The sequence below is a fragment of the Scatophagus argus genome, chromosome 4, assembly GCF_020382885.2.
Source record: "Scatophagus argus isolate fScaArg1 chromosome 4, fScaArg1.pri, whole genome shotgun sequence".
NCBI lineage: Eukaryota > Metazoa > Chordata > Actinopteri > Scatophagidae > Scatophagus > Scatophagus argus.
The window spans coordinates 9,965,306-9,977,076 of record NC_058496.1 but is presented as its reverse complement, the minus strand read 5'-3'; the positions used below and the strand labels follow the sequence as shown (position 1 = coordinate 9,977,076).

Genomic DNA, 11,771 nt, shown 5'->3' with positions numbered 1-11,771 from the left:
ACATCAAAATCCCGTGTGAAATAAAATTTGAAGACCTTAAACATCCCCTCCAGATGAATACATACACAAAAGGCATATAAACATATAAAACACTGTACTCGTTACTTATGGTTTTAACACAAAAAAGTTCTATTATCTTGTTAAAATCTTTAAAATTACATTTCTCCCTGTGATTATCAAAAGTTTAACTGCTTCAATGGAGATGTCTCTTACTTTAATGAAAAGTCCATTTTTGGAGCTTTGGAGGTTTGGAGTTTGGCAGGTGAATGTGAGAAATGGTGCACATATGTCAGTCTATACTGTTAAGTGTTGAAAAACAAGAAAAACATGTTTTTGAGTGGAGAGGGACTTTTTTCTTTTAGAGTTATTAAGCAATACAATTGGATGCGCATTTTGGGCTGGAATGAGCTACACAATAAAGGCAAAGCATACACAAGCATATTAATATGAAGTTATTAAATTTATTTTCCTGTAATAATCATCACTCATATAAAAATAATTTACACAGCAATCAACAAATAACTAATAGTACATCTAAAAAGAAAAATCCAGTGTATAAAAAAAAACACAACCTTTATATTACTGTTATGCAGAAAACACAAGTGCTGATTAAAATTAAAGCTAAAGGATTTCTTTTCATGAGACACTATTTGATTACATTTAACAGCTTTGATGGACATATTTACTTTAAAGTATTGCATCCTTAACACTAATAGTGTCTGTAAAAGGAGGAAATTAGCATTAGCTTCATTAGCTTTAGTGTTGGTGATCTATGTATGACAACAGAAATAGTATCAGCAAAGTGCTGCTTTGTACATTAAACACCCCATTCTCACACAATGTGCATCAAGTTGCAAATTTCATATACAGTGCATTTACATCAGAAAGACTTATGACATTTTAAAGGTCTTAAAACTCATTTTATGTCTTTATCTAGGAATATCATGGGAATCTTAAGGTTCCCAAATGATTTTGGGGAAGAAAACATGGAATGTTCAGTGTTGTATTGGGGTGAGGCAAGAGCTGAGATAAAAATCTAAAAAGTTTACTCTATTTTCTGGAAAATACAGGCAAAAATACTGCCATTCCTTCTCTAATTGAAAGGTCAAATCTCCACAACATTCAGCATAGCCAAAATCTGGGAAATCCGCGACCACTGTGGACGACAGTGCTATAAAAAGAGACTGAACCAGCTCATTGTAACATTTCAATAATAACCACATTTCAGTCTTTCTGAAAGACACTTTCTTCTCCTCAGGTCATAAACTCTGCAGTTCTCAGTTTTCATGGTTTCACTGTTCTGTGGTATTACATCGACAGCAGTATGGGAAAAGAGCAGTGGACAGTGGTGAGAACTGAGAGCAAAAAGCTGTTCATCACACATCCTTCTTTACTATATCGTGAATATGGACATGCATATTGACCACTATTTTGATTATGTGAAGTAATTTAATGACATTATGGGGACGTATCACTGACCTCAACGCCTCACAAAGTCCTTAAATTAAGTATTTTAGCAAACAAAACATAAACATCTCCACAAGATACTTCAGATGAGAAGAACAAAGTTTTGTTCATATTGATTGAGGTTTCTGTCATCGGTTATTCATGTCACGTATCCTCCTTCACTAGCACCCAACTACACTCTGCCGACTGACTCGTAGGATGAGCCACTGAATAGATGACAAATTATGCACCGTCATCTGTTAGCGTTTCTGGTCACTTCTATGGAGTCCTCTATCATTGATTCTGTACTGGAATCTAGAACAGACTGGCGCCTCCTTGTGGCAGAACCACAGACCTGCAGGTCAGCTGGAGAGACCTGTCTCAGCTCTCTGCGACACAAACGGACTGGTGTCATCTCCAAGCTCTCTGCAGAGTGTCCAGCCCCTCTGTCACTGCCCCTGTGGGACTGTGTGTGTATCTGGTTGTGTTCTGTCTTTTTGTTTGTTTGGAGTTCAGAGGATGAGGAGGGACAGGGGGTCTGGTGTGCGTGTCTCTTCATATGAGAGTCGCTGTGTGTCTTTTTGTCTGTTTGCTCAGCGTGTATCTTTGTGTATGTTGTTACAATGCGTGTCCTCGTCTGTTCCTCTTCAGTGTGCGCCTGGGGTTCGTTTGCCCTCGCGTGTATCTGCACGTTGTGTGCTTGTCTGTGCTTCTGTGTGTGTGAGGGATGATCTCCAGGGTGTAAGGTGTCACTGAGACACTCTTTGAGTTTCTTTTTAAGCTGTCGACTGGAGCTTTTGTAGAAAAACAGCTCTTTCTCCAGATGCTGCAGTCTGTCTTGGATAGCCTGCTGTGCCTCATCCGATCTACCCTCTAAACACACACACACACAGACAAACAAGGGGAGTCACATTCATGAAACTATTAGTGCCCAAACGTTATGTAGAGGGATGAAACAAAAAAAATCCTTTTTTTATGTTTTATTCCTTATTTGTATTCATTTATTGACCTAAATTTCCTCACCTTTAAGTTGCAGTAGCAGTAGCTGGATGTTGTTCTGGTGATCTCTGTGCTGCTGGGTGAGCCTCCGGTCTGCATCCAGGGCCAGGCGCTGCATGGCAGCCTCTAGCTCCCTCACCACCCCCTCTTGCTCTCCAGCATGAAGCTCCAGCTCTTCACAGCGCAAATGTAAATGGCGCTCTGTCTCACGAAGACAAACAACCTGGAAAGGGAGTCGGAGAATAATGCAGATAATTACAAAAAATATCAGCTGAACCTTGAATCTTTGTTTACTCACACACCTACAGAGAAAAATCAAACCCAAACCAAAATAAGTGCGAGGGAGTTAATCATGACGTAATAGCATAACATGGTGCAACCAACCCCCCCTGGCTGATATAGTTTATAACAGTATTAAAACCTATCAGCTGGAAATATAAAGGGAACAACAGGGAGCATCAGAGACAGAACAGAGGGAGAGAACAGGTAAATTTAATTAGTGCTGCAGAAATAATGCAGTTACATTTGTGAGGAACAGAAGCACCTGAAGAGAAAAGCAGCAGAAGGCAGAAAAAGAGAAACATAAATCTACAGGTGAAACAGAAAAAGCAGAAGTCGGCATTCAGGTACACATGAAATTTTCCGAAAAATAAAAGGAAAGGAAAGAGAAAAGCGGAAGCAAGTGAAGACAAATGCACATCATTCAGCCATTGAGAAAAAAAAAAACTAGAAGAGAAAGCATGTAGGTTTTGTGAATATTGCATAGCTCGGTATAAGTGCTTATCTTACCTTATTGAAATATCTGACAAGCAGCTCCAATGCTTCGGGTGTTGAGAGCTCTTTCAGCTTCCTGATGACATCGCAGAGTTGCGAGGGGTCAGTGCTTTGCGACTGACGTGAAGAGGAGTCTTTGATTAACAACTTCCTCTGTTTGTCCTGGATGGAGCGGTTTTTAAACTCCAGAGCTGCATCCAGAGCTTCAATAGCTTCCTCCAGCTGCACCAGGGAATGCTCCTCCTAAATGAAGACACACACAAATCAAAGTGCACAACAGAAAAAAAAAAAGAAGATGCATCCTGGTAAGCTTTAAATTGCATGATAAAACAAGGTCTAAGTTTACCAAAGCCTGTGCCTCACACACAAATACAATGTTGTTCTGACCTCCACAGTGAGCACTCTGTTGTCCTTCAGCTGGGCGTCTAGAGCGTCTCTCCTCTTTTTAAGTGCGTTTATCTCTTCCTCCAGTTCCTCTATGGTGACTCCTCCAGTCTGCCTCACCCTGCTGGTGCTCCGCAGCTGCTCCTCCAGAGACTCCAACCGAACCGACACACGCAGCAGGTCCTGACTCAGAGCCTGAAAAGTCATTGTTTAGCTTCAATGATTTCAGTTTCAGTGATACACGTTAGCCCAATCCACGCGTGTTACAGTTAAACAATATTTGCAAAATCTTGATGAACAGGCTGACCTGACTGGACCGTAGCATCTTGACCTCCAGTTTGTTTTTCTGTTGCAGACAGGCCTCCCTATGCAGGAGCACCTCCTCTCTCCTCCTCAGCTCCTCCTCCAGCTCCTGCAGCTCTGCTCTCCTCTGGAGCACCTGCTCCTCTTCTAACTCCAGCCAACTGCTGTCATTCAGCTGCAGGGGGTAGGGGGGCAAGAAGGGTGATGATGGAATAGAAAAGCAAAATGGCTATTTTGGGGGGAAGAACAAGCAAAATGCACTTTATAGGGATTTAGACTGCTTATGTATTTAGCAAACCTTTTCCTGTGACTCTTCCTGGTTATTGCTCTTACACAAGGTCACATCTTCTGCCCTTTTCTCCTAAAAAGCAAAAACACAAATCATGTTTAGTCAAAGGACTCGTTAATGATTTACCTATGCTGTGTCAGCTGTTACATTTTTGCAGTTTTGCATTCCCTATCAAGTCTAACTGAACCTGGCGGAGATATTGTCAGGATGATATGCATACTCAAGGTGACTTCCACCAAGGATTGTTTTGATCAGGGTTATTAATAGTTTGGTCTGAAAATGTTAAAACCAGTTTTATGTATAAACCTCAGTTAACCAAACTTGAATAGGAATTCAAACCAGAAAGTAGAGCCAACAACACAAGTTATTTTTTAACAGTTCTTTTACATGGTGTGGATACACCAATGCCTCCTCACAAAGTGTACCTGCCTGTGGGATACCAGTCAAATATCTATCAAAGTGATCATAAACAGAATGCGTTTTGTATTGTAAATTTAAATTTTGTAATGTAATTCAATGATTTTGCTCTGAAAAAGCATCAAACCGAAAACAGAACAAGAAAGGATTGTAAAAGTTTGGATCAGAGCTGACATCCAGGTTTAGACAAAACCTTCTTTTCCTATTGCTCTGTCGAGACCAAGTGTTTAAAGTCACTGGCCTCTCTCTGCTGTCTGAGGCTGGTCTGAAGCTGTGCTCTCTGCTGCCTCATGTGCTGCAGGCTGCGGTACATCTCTGCTTGGACCTGCCGGCTCTGCTTAGAAAGTCTTTCCAACACGCCAGCTTCTCTGCCATCAACACTGTGCCCACCTCTTCTGTCCACCGCTTGGGTCTCCTTGTCTGTCGGACAAAAACATGGAAAACAATGCAGGACTCAAATTAATCAAAATCCTTGTATTTAATCATACTTTCCTCTGCACACAACACCCACCGAGCAGCCATTCATGGTTCACCTTAAGCCTCTCAGGACATCATTTTAAAACGACTGGTCACCAAATACATATTTGCACAAGCCTTGGCCCAGACTTACTCCTGGCAATCAAAAAATTCCCATCTGAATTTTACATCAACAGATTCACTCAACAGACACCTCTGGAAGCTGCTGGAATGTTTTGATCTGCCTTAGCTAAGGTAAAATAAATCAGCCAAAAATTTCTCTTGTTGTTGGGTCAAACTACTGTACAAAGCAGCAGCCGCAGGAGCACATATGAACACAGTATGTAATCATATAAACTCACCAGTTTTGTTGAGCTCTTTGATGAGCTCCTCTTTCATGCGCATGGTGACTGACAGATCTCGGATCCTTCTCAGAGTAACACTGGCTCTTAGTCTTTGGTTTGGTGGTTTGGTGTGGTTTTCCTTGGCCTCTGTGAAGAAATACCAACAGACAACATTAAAATGGAACAACTTCTCCAATATAAAATAACTCCTTGGAACATCACAGCAGGCAGCTGAATCAGGTAAGATAAAAAGTATACCTGTGACCTGCTCAGAGTGTACTATTGGATTTCCATTGGATGTTTGTTCTAGTCCAGAGTTTTTCTCTTTCAAAGCTGATTTCTTCAGCCGGCTGGTCCATGTTCGGTTCAAAGAACGCCTGCAGTAATGTCACAATATATGATTAGGCAGATCATTTCAGATTAAGAATTTTTAATGAATCAAAGGTGACTGATGTTTGTGAAAGGATTTTTAAAATATTTCTGTGGTGCAGTGCACACCTGCAGTACATTTGGAAACAGGGCTGCATAAAAAGGCAAAAATGGTTATATATTCACAATGTATGTTTGAACCTGGCATTATTAATGGATAATCACGTTAGTTGCTCTCATCTTCTTTAAAAGCAGCGCGCCCCCACATACGCTCAAGGATTAGCACTGCATTAGAGTGCAAGGCTGTGGGTTAGTTATCATTTTAATTATCAAAATGACCGCAATTAAACCTGCATTTCTGCTTTCTGTTAGTTAGATATATAAAAAAGGTGACAGTTGCAAGCATAATAAATAAGCACTTGGACAAAATGCAGTCATCTATGAAACAGTTGCAGCGTGTCACTGGGCTGAGAATAACAAACTCCTGCTGCTTGCCTCTCTTTCAACATCATTCTATATAAAACCGGAGCAGGCGAGGAATAAATGTTACCATATCTGAACTTTACTGGTGCGAAGGCAATCCTTGCACTACACATCATGATAAATGTTTACATCATGCTGTTGGCTGAAATCGTAGTGAATGTACTGAATCACTGGTGGCTTGACAAAGAATGAACCAGCCAGTAAGCTTGTATTAGACTCACCTAAATGCCATTCTGCCCACACAAACATCCTCCTCCTCCTCCTTCTCTTGATCCCTGTCTTCGCTTTCTGCCTTCTGCTTTATGAATGGACAGTACACCTCATCCTTCTCCTCGATCTCAGCCAGCAGGAGATGACCGCGCATCTTAAAGGCTGCCATTACCCTCTCCAGTGAATAGGCTGGGGGGCTGGAGTGAATCTACAAACACACACATGCATTCAGACAGAAATATGCACTATGCAATATGCAGCCATGAAAGGGTGTGTACGTGCACAAATGGATGTATGTAGCAACGTGGTTTAGTGGTCCATCAATGAAAGCAAAAGTCCAAGTTAAATGTGCAACCAGTAAAACAGATAAACACACAAACCACCCACACACACACACACACACACATACACAGAACAAAGCAGCGCAGCTACCTACCCTCCTGGCAGGCCCGTGCCCACAGCTGTTTCTGATCAGAGGAACACTGTGGGGTCTCTTGCCTGAGTCCCCAGAGGCCCCTGAATCCACTGTTGCACCCCTCAAGGTCATGAGGTTGCTGCGAAGACGATTGATGAGGACTTGCTGGTCCACAAGTTGTTCAGTCTGAAAACACTCACACACAAAAAAATAATGAAACTGTGTCCCTTTCTACTGTATTACCAAGCGGGACTCAGGACTCTCCTTCTCCTCACCTGTATACGTTTCCGTTCCTTTTCTTCCTCTAAGGCCTGAAGATGCATTTTGCTCTCTTGACGAAGTGTCCCTGCTTCTTCTTGGACCTGTCTCAGCTTTGTGTCTTTCTGCTCCAATAGCTGTTCCTTTATGGCGAGAGCTTCCTGAGAGACAGGAAGCGAGAGGTGGTTTTCTGTGCTTTTGTCTTTACCTTTTTAAAAGTCAAAGTAGCTTTACTGTCCACATAACCAACTTCTTCCAGTGTGTTGAAGGATATTTGCTTTGGCTCATTTGTCAAAAGTCTTAACATACTCTAAACCTTGTGTGGTGTGATTTCCACAACCGTTTCAGTGTACATCACAATGATATCGCCAAAGGTAGACGTGATATTTCATTCCTGCTTCAAAACCAAAATGGCCAGTGTTACCAAAATGAAACATCTTTTTGCTGACACTGAATCCACCTTTGATCTGTCATGTAAGATCAAATATACTGCAAACACAAATTTTGCAGAACATTTTGTGATTGGCCACTTGTGATTTCTTGGTGATTACGGTCACATGACAGGTAACTTACTAAAAAAAGGCATCAAAAAACATCCCATGTCAGAGATATTCACAGAACATGCATGTGACATCTGACGGATTTCGATAGTTCAGTGGATCATTTTTAATGTGATGGCTCAAATGATGAAAAATATTTTGACGTTGAGAAGATCAACGAAGAGAGAGAATTGAGCCAAAGTGAATCAGAAAAACTAGAAAACTTGGACCAAAGTATATGATCCTAGTGTATAAATAGAGATATCGAAGGTCTTTTTACTCTGATGAACAGCAAACCTTCACAAGCTAAGCAGAGACACCCTCCCCTGTTATCTTCCTCTGGATGCCTGAGATGATGGACCACCTCCCATCAACTCTTGGCTAAAACGAAGATTAGTGATGGCGAAGTGACGTTTCTTTTTCACATGTTGTCATTACCTTGCATTTGTTGAGTTCTTCTCTGAGCCTTAATATGGTAACATGGTGGGGTTGGTCTTCTCCCTCTGAACAGGCCTTGCCATCAGCTTGATGTGAGTGATTCACAGCTGTCAATCTCTCCTGCCAATCTTGCAGTCGTTTCTTGATGGAATGACTGAGAGTGGGGCCAGAGATATCTGCAAACAGGGCTGCAGCTTCCTGAGCCAGGAGGCGGTAGTGCGATGCTTGCTCTTGGTTCACCTTTTTCTCTGAATCAGGTATTGTCAACTGACTGAAGCTGTCCCCCTCGTCAGGTCTTCCACCCATCCTCTCCAGTCCCATCGCCATTTCTCTCTCCTTCTCCTTCAGCATCTCTCTCAGCGTCTGTACTTCATACTCCAACTCGCCCATTCGCGCCTCACCAGGATCCCAGGTTGTAGGACATGATTTAACCTCTGTGTGCGTGGATATTGCTGCTGGACGGTTACGAATGTGACGAGCCTTGGACGCAAACTGCAGGACACTCAGAGTCTCAGCTACACTGTGGTGTGAGGGGCTCACACAAGCCACCATCAGCGTATGGGCGGTGCCTCCCAACGAGTCACGGAGAAGACGGGTGATCTTGGCATCACGGTATGGTATGTGTGCGCTGTTGCAGCTGTTACCACGGCGATTTCGGCTTGGGTCAGAGAGGGCACGGATGACATTCCCCAGTGCGAGCAGCCCTGTGTTGATATGAACAGATTCTTTGAGCCGTGTCCCAGTGTTTCCAGTTTTTCCAGCACGCTCGGAGCCTGCTAGGTCAACCAGACAGAGTTTGGAAGAGCGGATGGATTTTAAGGAGTTGTTGTTGTTGCAACACTGGATGAGCTGAAGGGTGAGGATGGCATGAGAGCGACTGGAGTGCTCGTTCATCCCTGTGGTGCCAGTGTGACGCAGGGCATTGCCTGTCTCCAGAACACTTAGTAGCTCCTCTGCTGAGGTGACAACAATCTCTTTGGCTCCCACCACGACTGAAAACACGACATAACACATTGATCTTTAGTGAAATACTTTTACACAGTTGGAATAGTTCTTTCCCCAGTGGGCAGTAGTCTAATGTGCAACATAGCGTCTAATCTCACTGTGTTAGTATGACTTCCTCATCCTCTCTGAAATAATGCGTCTTTGATTAAATGGGATTGCCACATTTTACACATTAAGCTCAGTTTATTACTCATGGAAAGCACTTCACAGCCTGTGATTTTGACTGATCAAATATAGTCAGGTGATCAAGTGATGTCAAGTGAGGGAGGGGAAGTGTAGGATCTGGTGTGTTTAAAATTAAATCCCAGGAATTAAAAGGCACAATATGTTGATTTTTTGCTGTATCGAACTGCTGTATCTTTAGTAAAGCTGTCCTAAATGCCCCCCCACCGTTTTGTCTAAGTATTGATTTTCTGGAACACATTTTTAAAACTGTATCTACATCATTAATGAAGAAAAGAAGCACCCGTGACTATTAATGTAGCCTTGTCTTCAAGTAGGCAACAACAGGCGGTGATATAATTTTTAAAAAGTTGGGGGAAAAAATGTAATTTTGTCAGCTTTGCTTGCCAGTCATTACCTGTGTTCCCCCTCTCGTCCTCTCTGATATGAAGCTCTTTGTGAATGGTGTGCAGCTCCAGCAGGTCTCGCAGTTCTTCCCTGTACAGCTCCATATACGAGACCCGCACTGAGGCTTCCACACCATCACTGCTCATCTTCTTCTCCCCCAGCAATGAGAACACATCCTGGGCCACACGGTCAATAAGTCCTCCCTCTTCATCTGAAAGATGTTTGGGAGGAAGAGGCGTGTGGTTGTAAAGTGCATGTTGAGAACAACCAGAGAGGGAAACGTCAGAGGAGTAGCATAACAACGGGGCAACAGCAAATTATTGGTTAAGGAAGACTGCTTTGACCTTGAAAGTCACCTCCATGGTTTTAACGCAAGACCTGAAGTTTAAGCCTGATGAACTGCAAACTCTGAAAACCATGCCATTTAAAGACTCTTAGAAACCCCAACAACTGTAATCCTTGGGTGCCCTAGTAGCACATTTTGGTTCTCAGAACGTTTTGAGAACGTAGCTTCAGGTTTAGCGTTCCCTGAACGTTCCCCTAACGCTGCTGGCAGGTTGGTAGCTAACTAACCTTCACAGACGTTATATACACGTTCTGTGTTACTAGGGTGGCTACTTGAAAGACTCAAAAACTGTTACAGTACTTATCCATAGTCCCGGATGTCCCGGATGCACCTTTTCTTTCTACATTCCCCCCTACAATAAATAAACTCCTGAACCCCATGGACAATAATTTCCAGTCCTCCTCATTTAAAAAAAAATGGAGCTTCATTCAACAGTCGGTCCAGTCTCGACAGCCTCCCTTCTGGTTCTTTCTAACATAATTTTTGGTATAAAAACCACCACCGCTTTGCACAACTTACCCTGGTTCCCCCCTCCAAGTGTGTATGTCTTCCCTGACCCTGTTTGTCCATAACAGAAGACGGTGGCATTGTAGCCGTCGACCAGGGACTCCACCAGGGGCTGGACGCAAGACTCGTACACCTCATCCTGGCTGGCTGCAGGTCCAAACGCGTGATCAAACGAGAAGAGTCTGTCTGATCCGAGCATAACCTGTGTGGAGCCCGGCACCACCCGCACGCACACCTGGTGGTTGTGTAGGACTTCTTTCGGAAGAAGGGGACGGATACGGACCGCCACTCGGACCCACACCTCGCTCATGGCAGTGAAATATTCTGAGAACTACTATCGTTTATATGGTCGCAGCTTGACAACTAACGGAGTTTCGCTTTCATCCCAGCATCTCACAGCTAAGTTTTAGTGAAACATTTTAATTGAGTTCTTGTTCTTGCTGGCTACGACATAAACATGCGCCGATTATCTACATTTTATCCAAACCTACTGTCTCATATTTGCATTATTTGTTCGGGTATCCTCGTTGTCTTTTGTCGTGTTGTTATTAACTTGGTCCCAGGTTTCCGTTTGTTGTCGCTACTCGGTTGCCCGGGAAACCTCCGCGGCGGTGCAGCAGCAGCAGCAGTCAAAGAAAGCTGCCGGCGTTCAAGAGTGTTTATGGAGTGCGGACGGAGTGGAACATGATGGAAACAGCGCCCTCTAGTGAGCATTCTTATTATCCTTTTTTCATTCAGAACATTATGGATATGCGTGCAACATGTATGTACAAACAAACCTTCATATCAGGGATAGAGCTAGAGAATATTGTAAAACAATGGATAGAAGTAAATAAAATGAAATAAAATAAAGTCAGTTCTGTAATGAAGTGAAGTGAAATGATGACATTCACAACAATGATAATGATGCATTACATTAATTAATCTTCAATCAATCTTTTAATTTAATTATATCCTTTTTTGATATCTTGCACATTTCAGATATTTTATAATAAAATCTATAACATGCTGAATTTATACTGGGAACTTGTGCATTTGCCCTTGTGAATGCTTTACATTTTCCTGCACAAAACTGTACAATTCTTTAATTTAAATAATAATCCCAATGAATATATTGTTTTTACCTGTTTTTATATTTTTCATATTTTCTTTTTATGCCTCCTGACTTTCAGAAATTACTTTTTACAGAATTTACAGAAATACACAGCCTTATAAATAT

General features: G+C 42.4%; 1 protein-coding gene across 1 annotated transcript; it reads right to left on the bottom strand.

Moving 5' to 3' along the window:
• Positions 1-276: 276 nt before the first annotated feature.
• On the bottom strand, positions 277-11,169 carry LOC124058392 (kinesin-like protein KIF27). The gene is made up of 15 exons (XM_046387608.1): positions 10,565-11,169; positions 9,710-9,910; positions 8,125-9,116; positions 7,165-7,308; positions 6,911-7,075; positions 6,486-6,682; positions 5,671-5,789; positions 5,431-5,559; positions 4,854-5,032; positions 4,205-4,267; positions 3,911-4,081; positions 3,607-3,798; positions 3,235-3,462; positions 2,470-2,668; positions 277-2,319 (listed from the first exon to the last, which is right to left on the bottom strand). Exons 1-15 carry the CDS (start codon positions 10,860-10,862, stop codon positions 1,700-1,702), a joined length of 3,897 nt encoding a protein of 1,298 aa, XP_046243564.1. The 5' UTR covers positions 10,863-11,169; the 3' UTR covers positions 277-1,699.
• Between the last annotated feature and the right edge of the window lie 602 nt (positions 11,170-11,771).